The 17,225-nt window shown below is 40.6% G+C and overlaps 1 protein-coding gene across 1 annotated transcript; it reads left to right on the top strand.

The window, feature by feature from the left end:
- Positions 1–2,119: 2,119 nt before the first annotated feature.
- LOC125886063 (cytochrome P450 4V2) lies at positions 2,120–11,318 on the top strand. The gene is made up of 11 exons (XM_049572004.1): positions 2,120–2,442; positions 2,559–2,671; positions 3,011–3,096; positions 4,709–4,899; positions 5,013–5,082; positions 5,184–5,310; positions 5,421–5,594; positions 7,230–7,332; positions 8,053–8,187; positions 10,171–10,350; positions 10,462–11,318. The coding sequence occupies exons 1-11, from the start codon at positions 2,250–2,252 to the stop codon at positions 10,638–10,640; spliced, it is 1,551 nt and encodes a 516-aa protein (XP_049427961.1). The 5' UTR covers positions 2,120–2,249; the 3' UTR covers positions 10,641–11,318.
- Positions 11,319–17,225: the final 5,907 nt, after the last annotated feature.

The following is a 17,225-nucleotide window of genomic DNA, read 5'->3' as shown; positions in this document are numbered from 1 at the left end:
TGTTAAAGTCTTCACCACAAAGTCAGGAACAGAGTTATCAGGGAGGGAAGCAGACACTTTTATTAGCCCTAACAGTGGTCAAATGAAAACATACTGGAAATACTGGAAGCAGCTTGTATATATACACACATATATATATACACACATTATATATATATATATATATATATATATATATATATACAGTACAGGCCAAAAGTTTGGACACACCTTCTCATTCAATGCGTTTTCTTTATTTTCATGACTATTTACATTGTAGATTCTCACTGAAGGCATCAAAACTATGAATGAACACATGGAGTTATGTACTTAACAAAAAAAGGTGAAATAACTGAAAACATGTTTTATATTCTAGTTTCTTCAAAATAGCCACCCTTTGCTCTGATTACTGCTTTGCACACTCTTGGCATTCTCTCCATGAGCTTCAAGAGGTAGTCACCTGAATGGTTTTCCAACAGTCTTGAAGGAGTTCCCAGAGGTGTTTAGCACTTGTTGGCCCCTTTGCCTTCACTCTGCGGTCCAGCTCACCCCAAACCATCTCGATTGGGTTCAGGTCCGGTGACTGTGGAGGCCAGGTCATCTGCCGCAGCACTCCATCACTCTCCTTCTTGGTCAAATAGCCCTTACACAGCCTGGAGGTGTGTTTGGGGTCATTGTCCTGTTGAAAAATAAATGATCGTCCAACTAAACGCAAAACCGGATGGGATGGCATGTCGCTGCAGGATGCTGTGGTAGCCATGCTGGTTCAGTGTGCCTTCAATTTTGAATAAATCCCCAACAGTGTCACCAGCAAAACACCCCCACACCATCACACCTCCTCCCCCATGCTTCACAGTGGGAACCAGGCATGTGGAATCCATCCGTTCACCTTTTCTGCATCTCACAAAGACACGGCGGTTGGAACCAAAGATCTCAAATTTGGACTCATCAGACCAAAGCACAGATTTCCACTGGTCTAATGTCCATTCCTTGTGTTTCTTGGCCCAAACAAATCTCTTCTGCTTGTTGCCTCTCCTTAGCAGTGGTTTCCTAGCAGCTATTTGACCATGAAGGCCTGATTCGCGCAGTCTCCTCTAAACAGTTGTTCTAGAGATGGGTCTGCTGCTAGAACTCTGTGTGGCATTCATCTGGTCTCTGATCTGAGCTGCTGTTAACTTGCGATTTCTGAGGCTGGTGACTCGGATGAACTTATCCTCAGAAGCAGAGGTGACTCTTGGTCTTCCTTTCCTGGTCGGTCCTCATGTGTGCCAGTTTGGTTGTAGCGCTTGATGGTTTTGCGACTCCACTTGGGGACACATTTAAAGTTTTGCAATTTTCCGGACTGACTGACCTTCATTTCTTAAAGTAATGATGGCCACTCGTTTTTCTTTAGTTAGCTGATTGGTTCTTGCCATAATATGAATTTTAACAGTTGTCCAATAGGGCTGTCGGCTGTGTATTAACCTGACTTCTGCACAACACAACTGATGGTCCCAACCCCATTGATAAAGCAAGAAATTCCACTAATTAACCCTGATAAGGCACACCTGTGAAGTGGAAACCATTTCAGGTGACTACCTCTTGAAGCTCATGGAGAGAATGCCAAGAGTGTGCAAAGCAGTAATCAGAGCAAAGGGTGGCTATTTTGAAGAAACTAGAATATAAAACATGTTTTCAGTTATTTCACCTTTTTTGTTAAGTACATAACTCCACATGTGTTCATTCATAGTTTTGATGCCTTCAGTGAGAATCTACAATGTAAATAGTCATGAAAATAAAGAAAACGCATTGAATGAGAAGGCGTGTCCAAACTTTTGGCCTGTACTATATATATATATATATATATATATATATATAAAGCATACCTGGCACTAGGATAAGGCTGTTACTTATTAACCAAATAGGTCAGATGATACATAACACAGTGTTGACAGTTACCAGAGGCCATGGTTAGGCCATGTCAATTTTATAAGTTAATAATTAACATCCCATAATAAGTTGTGCCAGCTTTTACTGGCTTAATCTGTTGTTTTCTTTTTCACATTTTAAATTCATGTTTACCCACATCCAGTGAATCTTCTCTTTCATAGCAATCTATACAATGCCCAAGAGCAATAACTGACAATAAATACAGTGCTCCCACCTTTCACCCAGTACGCTGTCAGTGGGTTGTCTGCAGAAAACGGAGGGGCAAAAGTCCCGTTCAGTCACAGGAAGACAGTCTGCTGCTGCCTTTAAAAACACACAAGCTGTGCACACACAGCAGAAAGATGGCAGTTTTACTCGGTGGTTACTCGACGCCCTTGCTTGGAATCAGCATCTTCATAGCAGCTCTGACTTACATCACCTACAAGCTGCTCAGCAGTTACCTGCACAAATGGTTTATGTTGAAGCCTGTCCCACAGGCAGAAGGGACGTATCCCTTTATTGGAAATGCACTGCAGTTCAAAACCAATGCAGGAGGTAAGAAAGCGATCAACACGCTGCTGCAAGAGGCCACTTAGGCTGAAAAATTATTTTCTGATTGCCTACCTAATGCTTCATTACTGTTTACATAGATTTTTTTGCATTTGTTTCAGATTTCTTTCATCAGATTGAGGATTTTACGCGTGAGTTCCGAGATGCACCGCTGTTTACACTCTGGGTTGGACCTGTCCCATTTGTGGTTCTGTTTCATGCTGAAACTGTTGAGGTACACCAGCTGAAAACACCACCAAGTATTCATTCAGTCGGTGCAACTTGTGTAATGTAACATGCCTAATACTGAAAATATGCCGTTGATGCAAGTTCTCTCAGTAACATGAATAGGAGTAAGTATTATCATTTTGATTCATGATGATATGTGAAGCTGTTACAAAGTGTTTGTACAGATATAAGCTATAACACCAAACTATAGAAGGGTTTTCATGCATTTGAAACAACTTACTGTCACTGTGACTGCTAACTAAGTGTTGCTCCTCACCATTCCAGAGTTCTGCTTTCCTGTTTGTTTATTTCCTCTAACTCTTTCTTTATTTCTTGTCATTTTTAGACAATTGTGACCAATGCTGTTCACATGGAGAAAAGCATGTCATACAATTTCCTCCACCCTTGGCTTGGAACTGGCCTTCTTACTAGGTATTTACCTGTTGCTCTCATGCGCAATATTAAAAGTCTGTCAGTGATTCTCAGAAAAAGATGAAAACGGCAAGAATAAGCATAAACTCAGGCAACTAGACTAAATATAATAATGGACACAGCCACCGTGGCATCATCCATGGGTGTGTGGACTACTGTTATGAGGCCTGGAGTTCAGTATTTTGGCTGTCACCATCTTAGATTTTTGGAGCCAGTAGTGAGCATATTTAGATGAGAGAGTGGAGCTGACTCAAGACTGTGCTGATGCCTCGCAGACAGTCTGTCACTCAATGCAGCTGCACCCCTAATTATGCATAACTTTAAGCTTTTATAAATTTAAATGACATTAAAATGAAAATGTTATGAAATTAGCTATGGAGACCAAAGCTGTTTTTTTTCTATTTCTTTTGCTTACTTGGCTGTAAACACGTTTATATCTGCTGTAAAGTTGGGCATTTTAACATGGAGGTCTATGGGGATTGACTGGCATCTGGTGTCGGCCTCAAGTGGCCATTCAATGAACTGCAGTTTTTTAATCACTTCTGTGTCGGCCTTATTTTTTAGCCCTACTTACATACAAAGTCAGTGCAAACTAGGGTGACCAGCTGCATAGCATTTCAATCCCTTGTCCCACATCTCACATACTGAAACGATGCCCCACAATTTCACGGGTTCCAGTTTTCAAAGGTCAAACCACTACAGGACAGATGCCCTTCAAAGATCTGGCTTTTATCCAGTGGCTGTGAAAAAGCAGGGAAGTGTGTTATCACAGAGTGGCTTTCGATGTCTTTGCTACGCTACCTAATGTGGTGAATTTGACAAAGTCATAAACTATGCAGAGTTAGGCAGAATAAGTTTGAAACTACTACAAGGGAAAGGAAATGCAGCTACAACAAGAATGGGAAACTACGTATAACTGAATAACTAAGATGATAATCAGTGTTTTTTGTTTGTTTGTTTGTTTTTTCAAAATTTCCACAGATATTTTTAAATTTTACCCTGGGCAAATGCCAAATTTCAGACATAATATCAACATTTTAGACTACCTTTCAGCATTGGTAACATGTCCCACATTGCCCCACAAAACATACTCTTTATCCCACATTTGGCTTGTTTGGATCTGGTTACCCTAATGCAAAGATACAAACAGACATGAATACATGTGTCCGCTAAGTTGAAATGTTTAAACTGAAATGAGGCTATATCGCAAAAGCCGATCAGCATTGAGATTTTCCTGACGTTACACAGAATTAGAAATGGAGGACAAACTGTTGTCGCCGTCTCGTCTTATCGTCAGTGGTCACCTGAAACTCTGCTACTCAATGTCAGTACTGTAGACCACACAGAAAGAACAAAAAAGTTTACTTTACTTTACTATGAACCAAGTTAGCGCTAATTTTATCATTAGCTGCTTTCCCTGGTTAGTTAGCACAATTGTTAAGGCGCACTCCCATTGGGTGTTAAGGACAAATATTCACAGGTTGCGAAAGACTCCAAAACACACTCCAGCTGCCGTATTCGAGGAAGTACGCAAGGTGAAAATTCACTTCATGTTTGGTCTGACCACACCTTTACCCTCTAATCCTCTTCGATGTCTTATTCTTTTGATCAGCACTGGGAGTAAATGGCGTCAGCGGCGGAAGATGCTGACTCCCACCTTCCACTTCTCCATCCTGACAGACTTCTTGGAAGTGATGAATGAGCAGTCAGAGATACTGGTGGAGAAGCTGGAGAAGCAGGCAGGGAAGGGTCCGTTCGACTGCTTCAGTTATATTACGCTGTGTGCCCTGGACATTATCTGTGGTAAGTGTACGGTAATGTGAATGTGTGCATATATGGATGAGCCTAACATACATAACAGATGCTGACTTTCTGTATACAATAAGAAAGGTGTCCAACAAATGATATCTTTTCAGAAACTGCAATGGGAAAGAAAATTTATGCCCAGAGTAATTCTGACTCAGAGTATGTGAAGTGCGTGTACAAGTGAGTTCTTCTCATTTTCTTTTCTGTCACCCAAATAATAAGTGAACAATTATCTGTTCAGTTATGACATGTTTTTGTCTTCTTCCTAACTTTGTCTTTAGAATGAGTGACATTATCAGCCACAGACAGAGGACACCTTGGTTTTGGCCTGACTTCGTGTACTACTTTTTTGGTACGGGCCGAGAACATGACAAGACACTCAAGATCCTGCACTCCTTTACGTACAAAGTGAGTGACGACGTCAATGGTTCGAAAATCCATGGATGCTGAGCACAAAGCAGAATCCACACAAAAGAGATAAACACTCAGCGTTAACCTTGACCTCCGTTTTATCTCAGGTGATACATGAAAGGGCAGAGAACATTTCCAATACTGAATCAGACAGCGACTCTGACGCGGGCCCAAAGAAAAGACGAGCATTTCTGGACATGCTCTTGAAGACCACAGATGAAGACGGCAACGGGATGAGTCATCAAGACATTCAGGAGGAAGTGGACACCTTCATGTTTAGGGTTGGTGGTTAGAAATATAACTCACTTTTATTGATTTTTCTCCTTCTCACACTACCTGCATATTCACATTCAATTCACATTTGTTAGGGGGTCAGAAACCCATCACAAAGTCGCTACTAACATTGTTTCATATCTGCTCAATGTAAACTGTAAACAGGGAAACATTTGCTAACTACAACCCCTATTCCAAAAAAGTTGGGACACTGTTTAAAACATAAATAAAAACAAAATGCAATGATTTGCAAATCCCTTTTGACCTATATTACGGTCCAAAGACAAGATATTTAATGTTCAAACTCATAAACTTTGTTATTCTTTTAAAAATATCCGCTTATTCTCAATCACAACAACTGTCTATGTTTTCAAAGTGAATTTTTTTGATATACAACATTAGTTGTTAAACAATCCAGGGCCTCCATTGCTGCACTTTGTGCTTCATAATGCCCCACACCTTTTCAATGTGAGATAGGTCTGCACTGCAGGCAGGTCAGTCTGGTACCTCTTTTACTATACGAAGCAACGCTGTTGTACCACATGCAGGATAAGATGGAAAGTCTCTAAAAAAAAGGCATCATCTGGATGGCAGCATATGTTGCTCCATCTTTTAGCATTAATACAGCTTTCACAAATAATCAATTTAGCCACGCCATGGGCATTATCACACCCTCATACCATCACAGATGCTGGCTTTTGGATGACTTCCAAAAACATTTTGAAATGTGGACTAGTCAGACCACAGTCTGTCAGTCCATCTCAGATGTACTTGGGCCCAGAGAGGTTGGTGGCGTTTTGCACGATAGATTCTTTAACTTGCATTTGTAGATGCAGCAACAAACTGTATTTACAGGCAAAGGTTTTCCAAAGTATTCCCGAGCCCATGCGGTAAAATCCTTTATACAGTCACAGCAGTTTTTAATGCAGTGCAGACATTCAATATTGGTTTTCAGCCTTGTTCCTTACATGCAGAGATTTCTCCAGATTCTCTGAATCTTTTCATGATATTATGGACTATAGATGGTGAAGTTCCTTAATTCTTGCAAGTGGACTTTGAGAAACATTGTTCTTAAACTCTTGCAGTGTTTGCCCCTGTATTTTTTCACGTAGTCACCATCACAGATTGTGAACAACAGAGCCTTTTGAGGATGTCCCTTTCATACCTTTTTATGATACTATCATTTACTACCAATTAACCTGTTTACGTATGGAATGTTCCAAGCAGGTGCTTTTTGAGCATTTCACAGCTTTTTTTTAGTCTATTGTTGCCCCTGTCTAAACTTTTTTGAAACGTGTTGCAGGCATCAACTTCAGAACAGGCGTATATTTTACAAAAAAAACAATGAAAGTTATTAGTTTGAACATCTTGTTTCTGTGCTGTGTTCTGTTGAATATAAGTCAAAAAAGATTTGCAAATCATTGCATTCTGTTTTTGTTGATGTTTTACACATCATCCCAACTTTTTTTTGGAATTGGGGTCATATTTAAAATATGATAACTTTATATTTCCTAGTTCAGTTTGTAGCTTTTTCCCTTAGTCCCCAAGTGGCCAAAAGGGAGATGAAAAGAAATCACTTAATACAGCTCTAAAATTGTAAATAATGTGTTGTTTGTCAGCATTTAACTGCCTTCATTATACAGGGACATGATACTACAGCAGCCTCTATGAACTGGGCCATACATCTGCTGGGCTCCCACCCTGAGGTGCACCGCAAAGTTCAACAAGAGCTTCAGGAGGTGTTTGGTAACAGCAACATGCCCTCTCCCCCGTCACCGCACGCCTTCTCGCTTTCCTGACATCATTTGTTTTCCTACCCGAAAGGCCTTTTGACTCATCTATGCTCAGATTCATTTGTTCTTTACAAGTCGAGGGGAGCCTGCACAGAAATAATAGCTGTGAAAATCCTTGCCAAAATACATAAAGAATAATCAAATTATATCCACTGCTGCATGGATTCACCATGGCCTCCATGCATGTTTTCCATGACGTGAGTTAGATAGCCTTGTTGTAATAACACATGCAAGGTGTGTGCCAAAGTTGTCCTCGTGACATTCAATCTTTCTTTTTCAATTTAGATTTATTGTTTGGTTGACATTACCTTGCAGTTTTATAATCAATTTGTTCAGTTTATTTCATTGTTAATTTAGGTAGGATTTCTGTTTTCTAACAACGCCAACAGAATCCACTGCAGTAAAGACTCTTGACTCTTTCTCTCAAAGAGATAAACACAGCACAGTCATGGGGTGTGTCACCTAAACAATGCAATGCTAGAAAACTCTTATCTGCTGTAAAAGGAGAGATAAGTATAATACATCAAGTACATGAAAGTAGAGCAAGTGCAACGGCAGGAAACTGCAGCACAATTTCAATAACAACTGTCTGACCTAAGAAGTAGTTCACACTCTGTTCTATCTGCATTTAGCGCCGAGGACTTTATCAGTGTTTCCTGTTTAATGTGCAAAGGTGAATCTGACCGGCCTGTTAACACAGACGACCTGAAGAAGCTGAAATACCTCGAGTGCGTGATCAAGGAGTCCCTGCGACTGTATCCCTCTGTGCCTTTCTTTGCCCGCAACATCGGTGAAGACTGCCGTATCAGTGAGTTACACATGAGTGATGACACAAGAATGAAACATTCATTTGCTGAGTGCAAATCCCCCAAGGCAGTGGTATTTTTTATGAGAAGCCAGGGGAGGCCAGGCTTCCTCTGTCATTTTCATTTGAAAAATAGGTTCCTTTGTCACATAACATTTATTGTGTGTTGTTATTGCAGCTGTCTTTTCCACAGTTTTTATGGTTTCATCAAATTTATAACACAAGGCCCCTATGGATTGCAGCATGTGGCAAATAGTCAGTTTATGTGGCAAAAGATCGAATGGTGCTTTACAATGGATGATCATGTTGAGTTTGGTAATAGAAAGCCAAGAAAAATTGGTAGTCTTTGATTAAAAAGTGGGGGAGTTACTAAAGGAGTAAAGTATAGGAGCTGGTGTGGGAGTAAAATAGAGTCATTAGAATTATGGGAGAATTGATGAAACTAAGACACCTGAAATATGGCATCACTACCGGAATAAAATCACTTGAGTGTGGTAGAGTAAGCGGTCATAAAAATCAGTTCAAGCCGTCTTAAGCCAGTCCCTTTTCTTGTCTTGACATTCTAATAAAATTAATGGTTCATACGATATCCTACGAATTGGTACCCATGAATGACGTTAAGTCCTAAGAGTAAAGTTATGTAATAAATTTAAAGTTATGGATGTTAGATTTAGGCAAGTAAAGTTACTGCGGTTAGGTTTAGGAAAACAAACTAAAATGACTCAAAGTGCACAAGGTTCTGAACTCCAGTCTCCCAGGGAAAGTCCTGTGTTTTGTTACCCATCCACCACCCCAGCCTGCCTCTGCCTTCTTTACTCCCATAAGCTCATTGATCACGTGATCACAGACTTCAGAAATAGATGGGTAATGGACAAATCACTGAATCATCGTTACATGGGATATGTACAAATTTTTGTGCATTACTTTCTGTTGGAAAATATGCAAACAGTGTGTGAGAATAGCCTCAAACCAAGACAGTAAACATGGAGAGGACATAATAAGTCTTGGTTCTCTTGTACTGGAAAAGAAGGAAAAACTGGTGGAGTTGTGGAGTGAACAAGAGTTGTTTAATTTCACTAAAATAGCACAGAAGCTGAAAGCGAGATGAGGTGACAAAATCTGAAATGTAAAGTTTGTTCAAATGTTTATATACAGTTCAGTCAGGAATACTTGAGTCAAAGAAAACTTTATTTTCATTTGGCAGCATGGCTCTGTTCTGGGGCCTCTCTGTCATTCCTTGGCCTATGCAGAAAGTCTCTTCAAAGCAAAGCCTAAGGCAGAGAGAGCACACCTCTCTGCCCTTCCACGCGCCTAACTGGAAAGCCTAAGGCAGAGAGCAAAACTCTCTGCCCTTCCATGCACGGAGAGCAGCAGAAAAGACCTCCCCTAGGAACAGAACAGAGCAGCGTCAATGACAAACAGAAATGACATTGATAAGTCAGACACAGCATGAAAAGGAGGAGCTGGGGTGGAGGCGGTTTGCAAAGTGGCTTGCAGAGGAAGCAGCAACAGTAGGCAGGCCAGAGCAGTTTAAATAGGGCTCCCTGAATGAGATTCTCCAATTGGTTGCACAGAAAGGAATCAGTGATCTATCAGCTGACTCCCTTGCATCCATTTTCCACCAGCAGCAGAATGGGAAATAATCTCAAAAGGAATCTATTGGTAGTCTTGCAAATAGTGAACCTGAAAGATTAAGAAAATCTTATGGTCTGTGACTAAAAGCTCACATTGACCTTAGATGTGAGAGGGCATCAGACAGTCTTTTCAAAGTCTAAGAATGATGTTCAAACTACAACATTAAGACCCAAATTTTAACACCTTAGATTTATCTTTGTACTGCCCCCTGCTTTCCTTGGTACAGCTCTCATCTCTCTGCCATGATTCCAATTGGCTTAAGCTGAGGCAGTAAAATTCATAATGATCGTATGTGAAACAAAACATGCTTTGCAAGTTTTTTCCTACAGTAAGATTGTTTTGTACCTGTAGATGGTTTCAAGGTGCCCAAAGATGCCACTGCCGTCATCATTACCTACGCTCTCCACCGTGACACACGATACTTCCCTGACCCTGAGGAGTTCAGGCCTGAACGCTTCCTGCCTGAGAATTCAGTGGGAAGGCCTCCATATGCCTACCTCCCCTTCTCCGCTGGACTCCGCAACTGTATCGGTAAGAACAGGACGGGGTTGATATGCAGTTTACCAGACCTGTCTGTCATGCTTTCCTCAGAGAAGCTTTCTCCAGAATGACTGCTGTGTGTTTAACTGTTATCCTCCTCAGGTCAACGCTTTGCACTCATGGAAGAAAAGGTGGTCTTAGCATCCATTCTGCGCAAGTTTAATATTGAAGCTTGTCAGAAACGTGAAGAGCTGCGGCCAGTGGGAGAGCTGATCCTGCGACCAGAGAAGGGCATCTGGATCAAACTGGAAAAAAGGAAACCCCAGACTTTATCAAACTAGCACCTGGTCCAGTTTATCAAAGTTAAATTCACATTCCTTTGTGGTCTTTATTTACTGCTTATCCTTCCAAATTCCAATGGTGGTGGACACTGTAATGGTTTTAAATACTGTGTGAGAGGTCTGGGAGAGTAGTGACCTTGGTGTTAAGGTTCAAGAATGATCTCATCCTTATAGTCATCATAATTACAAAAAACTAAGACTTATAAAAATACATGCTTTTTGGGGGGGAGAATAGCTGCATGATGATGTAATAGACTCTCTATATCAACAAATCTGCATCATTATTGTGACCCAAGAACATTTAACATGAAAAATAACTGTATAAATGTGATCTCATTTGACATATTAAAATGCTATAAAAAGCTAAGCTATGATAGTATGTGGGAATTACATAAAAAGCTTTAAAAAACAGAATACACACGACACGTTATTAATTATTAACTGGGTGAAATTGAGATGAATGGTGCTACTGCGCTGGAATCAGTCACTGCCATCCACTTTCTAGGTCGCATGCTTTTCAAGACAACACATTTTTTAAGAGAACATAACACTTTGCATGGACACATTCCCACACAAAACTATTTTATGACCCTTTTAGTGAGATTTTTGTTGCTATTGTTGTCTCTTAATAGTCACTTCTAATTCCAGAGGAAATAAAAGCATACTTAAAATGCTAAACATGTTCTGTTTTTGATTACATTTTTCAAAAGAGCGTGTGATAAATGGATAAATATGAGACGATACATATTCTAGCTATTGGCTGGTAAAGAAATGCTTGAACCCTCTAACTCAGAGGTGCAGAACAAGGATTAATAACAATCTCTTTTAGATACCTATTACATTTACAAACACATAACAAAGATAAGTCTTTCATTTGCAGCAGTTTTTCACTTGTATGACCCCTCACTAGATCTCCTAAAGTTTATGACCGTATGTTTGGGGAATCATCTGTTTACTTACTTCTTCTATTGTATGTAAGTCTGACTTTGGAGGACAGTCTGTGTGACTGAAGAAACAAATTCTTTCATTTATGTAAACATATTTCACAATATTAAATTTCCAGGCTTTGTCTTTCCAATTTAATTTGGAAGCTGTATTAAAGGGATAGTGCACCCAAAAATGAAAATTCAGCCATTATCTACTCACCCATATGCCGATGGAGACCCTGGTGAAGTTTTAGTGTCCTCACATCTCTTGTGGAGATCGGCGGGGCTAGCACAACTAATGGCAAACGGCACCCCAGACTAACGTCCAAGAACACAAAATTGAATCCACAAAGTATCTCCATACTGCTCATCCATAGTGATCCAAGTGTCCTGAAACCCCGACATAAAAAGGTGTTCCGAAAAATGTCATATGAACTCTGTTTTTAGCCTCACTGTAGCCTGTAGCTCTGACTGCTCCTCTGTGCTCCGCGCTCACGTGTGCGCGCCTGCGTGAGACCAGCGAAAGCATGAGCTTTGCTTACCCATGTTTACATCACGTGACACATGCACCACAGGGAGAGACAACAGTAACCACAGAGCTAAAAGATCATTTGCACTACGGTCTTTTAGCAAAGGACAGCCCAACATGTCTGAAGACTTTGAAATTGAGGAGGAACAGCATTTCTTTGTTGAGCCGTATTTGTTTGAGCCCGAGTATACGGACGGAACTCAGGCTACTGGACGAAGCAGCCGCTGCAGCTCATGAGCCTCAGCCAGCCGCAGAATACTGGAGTCGAGCACTGGAAACCTGGTGGTGTAGTTGTTTCAAATGCAAAGCAATGCCAACGGATGAGGAAAGTCTTTGCTGCTCAGTCTGGGAATTGGCAATGCCTGCACTTGAGAATCTGGACATCAGTACTGACGAGACTGCTGCTCTTCAGAGACCGTGCATCACCGATCACCCTGAGCGTGCGCACGTGAATGCGGAGCACAGAGAAGCAGTCAGAGCTACAGGCTACAGTGAGGCTAAAAACAGAGTTCATATGATGTTTTTCGAAACAACTTCTTATGTCGCGGCTTCAGGACACTTGGATCACTATGGATGGGCATGTTGGAGATATTTTGTGGTTTCAATTTTGTGTTCTTGGACGTTAGTCTGGGGTGCCGTCAGCCTTTAGGTGTGCTAGCCGCTGCCCCCGCCGATCTCCGCAAGGGATGTGGGGACTCTAAAACTTGATCAGGGCCTTCGTCGGCATATGGGTGAGTAGATAATGGCTGAATTTTCATTTTTGGGTGCACTATCCCTTTAATGACCACAATGGGGTGGAAACAATCCAACTATTGACTTATGTAAAGTTGCTATGGCTGATCTGTGAGCAAAAAATGCCTGCCTACTGTAACATCCATCGGACACAGAACAGCATCATAATCCCAATAAAGGTCTCAGAGACACATAAGCAATCTAGTACCTATATTCACTGGAATTTGAAAAGAAAAAAATAAGTCTTTATCTGCATCTTTCTGCTATTTCTGCTAGTTTGCATTTTGTTTGTCTAAACATTTTTGCTGGAAAACAGCTGATAATCTGATATGGGGAAGTAAGATCTGAGTCCCGACTACACAAGTAATGCTAAGCTGCACAACCAAAATAATTAACCAAAAGAAGCTAAAATCTTTGTTGACCTACAGAGCTGTTGGGTGTCCATCTTGTTCTTGGCATGCAGGTCACCCCATCCACATTACAGTCATTCGATTTAGTGTTTATATAAAAACAGGTTTCTTTAAAATAAAGTGATCAAAACTAATGCTGCAGATGTCCTGACATTTAGTTCCCAGACTGAATCAAACCCATGAGTATATACAAATATGGGTGCTGCATCTCCACTTATTCCCACTCAAAAAACATGAAGCCAAAATATCCCGAATACGCCCACTGCCATCTTGCACTGATGATGTTAGAACCAGATGGTGTTTCTTACAGTCAAGGAAGGATCCTTAAACGGCTGAATTTCAAAAAGGCTACATTATCGAATCGAATCCTGCCAAAGTACTGTTCCAATGTCAAGGATCCTTAGAATTCCACCAAGACCTAAGACCCTCCCCCAGAGAATTTTCAAGGATGTATATGTGTATCCTCAGCGGGCATGAAGTACCCACAATTCTTTGTGCAGAATTTGCTGGAATTGAAGGTGGGGTCTCTTAATGATGGACACCTGGGCACTTGCTAGCCTGTTACAATGTGTGTTCCCTGAATGCTAGGAAGAAGTCTTGCCTAGCCTCTGTAGGACCCAACTTGGAAGACCTGTTCTACCAGGGAAGCATCCTTGATTTTGAGGGGGTGCTTTTATACCTGCCCTGTTTGTTTGCCACCAAAGTGTAGTTTGTTGGGCAGGTGTGAAAACAGTGATCACACTCGAGTACACACCAAAACAACCGGACTGAGACCTTCTTAAAGAGGTGGTCTGGTGTGGTTCTTTTGTGGTAAGAGCGTGTTCTGACCTCGACTTTGATTCAGATCAAAGCAAGCAAACTCTCAGTCTAAAAGACCCTTGAGAAACACCAAGAGTCGGGATCATGAGCATGACAAACAAAGCTGTCAACTGCAATGTCAAACCTCCTTTTTAGAGCATCAAATAACTAATTAAAACCACTCACCAATAAAATAAGCTTGAAAACATGTTAGTGTGATAAAAACTACATAAAATGACAGAAACCATCTTTGGGAAAAGTGTCATTGACATGAACTTTGAGGTTTTAGTTTGGCCTGGTGTCAACTGTGACCTATACTGCAGACAGCCACCAGGGGCAGTTGTTTTAACTTCAATTTTTGGGAGCTGTCCATCTGTCCATCTTTTGGGTCAAACGCCCAAAACACTAAATCTTACATTTCCCATAATGCAGCTGGACAATAATTCTCACTGCCCCCCCTCACAACTGCTTTACTAACACCCACATCTTTCAAACTCCCCACCCACAGTTTGTGACACAATCTTTCTGCTAAAAACTTGAAATCCGGTCCAAATAACAGCCCTAATGACACCACTCTGACATCATCGGAGTTATTTTTAAGGCCATAGAAGACATTTTGTAACTGTTTTCATTGCATGACATAGGAATAGCCCACTCCTTTCACACAACTGTAAAATTCAACTTTTTGTAAGAGTTTCAGGAACAAAACTACTCACATTTACCTTAAAAAACCTTGTGGGTAAAACTCCTGACCTCTCATCACCCTGCTGCCAGGAACCCTTATGAGAATTCATTCAGGTTTATGCTTATAATGAGAAAACTCTTTACTGACTGAATCACATTGAGGTCAGAAGGATCCATTGTAACAAAGTAGTAATCATGGCATGACACAGTTACAAATGACCCCATCCATAATGTCATAGGATGATTTAGCTGGCATGCCTTCAAGGGTCATTGCCTAACACCGAAACGACATGACTGATGACGAATTGCGTGCTCTTCTCCAGTGCTATTATTTGAATTATTGAACACATCTCTAATCAATGGCTGGATAGAGCTGAGGCGCCTGAGCTCCAAATGAAGGAGGAAGAGTTCATTTATCTGAGGATCTCTAATAAATAGCTGGGATAAAGGAGCTTTTGTGCTTCAGTAGGTGGATTTCAGGACATTATGCCTGTGCCAAGCTGGTTAGTTTTCTACTTGCAGCATCAATAAAGTACTTAGTAAAAATGTTGCTAACACTTTCTATGAAGACCACATCTATAATGCCTTAAGAGGACATTTATAGTGTACTGTGAATGCTCTATGACTGCACTCATAACTACACATAATGCTTCCAGATGCACTATATCAACAGTAATAAAACATTATAGATGTGACTTATAATTCTTCTTTTTATTTGTCTCATTATCTCACAATACATTATCAGTGTAAATGACCACTATGGTCGACTAGGAATGTTCTTCGTCGGGTGCAATCCTAATTAAAACATGAATTTACAAACTCTAACACAATTTGTGCAATAAAAGTCTCATTTATCCATTCATATGCTTCGTACTTCCCAATCACCCCTTTTCAACAAGCAACTGAACTGAAAGTGAACTTATCTATTTTCTCTTCAAAGCCAGTCTCTGCTGACAAAAACAGTAGACTAATTCTACCTCTCTGAACACGGGGGCTGCTGGTCTACCACTGCATCAATCCATTAGTGAGTGTAATTGTATGAGTTTGGTGTTTGAAAGGGGTAGCTTCTGTCCCACTGCATTTTGTTATTTTGTTGTGTATTGTTTGTTTGTGAGGAACTTAAGGGACATAATTTCCTCTTTGCTCGCTGTTTTTATGGTCAACTCTTTGTTTTGCTGAACATTTTTTTCAGTGTAAAAACAATAAATGGAAGGAAAAAAAACCCGAGAGTGCAGAAGACTGACCCCATTAGTTGGCTGAAGGTCTGTCAGCTCTCCCATGCCTGATGGTTTTATTTTATTGTGCATTGCATTTATGTAATCATTTTCAATAACAGTTACTGTACTTGGGCAACAAAGGGAAAGCTGCATGTGTACAGTAGTAACAGTTCTTCAGTTACATATGGAAGACTGCATACTTCATTTAGATAATTGTTTAACATTATACAAGGCATTTTATGATTTGCAAGGTTAATACTCTTATCAGTGCAGATTTAGCAGTTGGCAGAAGTGCCAGGGAAAGTTTCCTAAAGTTTGACAGCAGCCAGTTCAAAGTCTGTGGGCAGTTTCAAATTCCAATCAGATACTGTGTGACACACTTGAGCACTGGCAACCTCGGGGTCAGGTCCCCACAAGGGGTCACGAGATAAATCTGAAGGGTCATGAGATGATTTACAAGGAGATGGAAAAACATGAAAAGCATGCATATCATTTTATTTTTAAACTTAGCTAAATTTTTCTATTTTTTTGTAATTCTGGATACATTTGAGACTGTCCTTCAAAACACAACCACAATATTTTTTTGTTAGGTGGTGACTTTTGGTGACCCTAGTAATTATTTCAGGAGCAAAGACGGGAGTCAAGCGACATAACAAAAAGAGCAAGAAAGTCAATATAGGCTCAGTGTGGGAGGGTGGTGAGGTGGATGGGTCAAACAAGCACATGACTTTCACCCAGGAGACAGGTGTTTGTGTAGCGTGTGAAATCAAATCAGATTTTTTTTAGTTTATTAATTTATTTCCTGAATTTTCTTGACCTCTAACTTTAAAGGAGCAGTGTGCAGGACTTAGCGGCATCTAGTGGTGAGGATTGCAGATTGCAACCAGCTGAGAAATCTCCCATGTGACAAGCTTGAACTCCAAATTAGGATTCCTTCAGTGTTCATTGTTCAGGAGGTTTTTACAGAAAGCTGAATTATTCACAGAGGACTCGTCCTCTCCAGAACTAATTGGCCAGGTGACTGAAACTGGTACTGGGGTTGTGCAAATTTGAAAGCCCAGTCAATGTTTTTTCAGCCTTGGTTGCACTGGGTGTTGATGTTCTAGGACGCTATGTCAGGTTAGAATGGTAAACATGCATTGTCTTCTTTCAAAATACACTTCCGTTTTCTTAGGAAATTTACCATTTACATATTTTCTCTTTCAAAATAAATGCTGCAAGTTACTGCCCAAGGAAGTTTGGATCGGCAGAGTGGAATGTGCAGGTGGGAGTGTGACGATGGAGGAGCT

Source organism: Epinephelus fuscoguttatus, linkage group LG3 (assembly GCF_011397635.1).
Source record: "Epinephelus fuscoguttatus linkage group LG3, E.fuscoguttatus.final_Chr_v1".
Taxonomy (NCBI): domain Eukaryota; kingdom Metazoa; phylum Chordata; class Actinopteri; order Perciformes; family Serranidae; genus Epinephelus; species Epinephelus fuscoguttatus.
The sequence above is the reverse complement of the archived record's forward strand: the minus strand, read 5'-3'. Positions and strand labels throughout refer to the sequence as shown.

Bases quoted from the DNA above. Each gene is read 5' to 3' on its own strand.
- LOC125886063 (XM_049572004.1), top strand. From the start codon at position 2,250: ATGGCAGTTTTACTCGGTGGTTACTCGACGCCCTTGCTTGGAATCAGC. The intron at 3,097-4,708 runs GTATTTACCTGT...TCTTTTGATCAG, and splicing joins GGAACTGGCCTTCTTACTAG to CACTGGGAGTAAATGGCGTC. The intron at 5,311-5,420 runs GTGAGTGACGAC...GTTTTATCTCAG, and splicing joins TGCACTCCTTTACGTACAAA to GTGATACATGAAAGGGCAGA.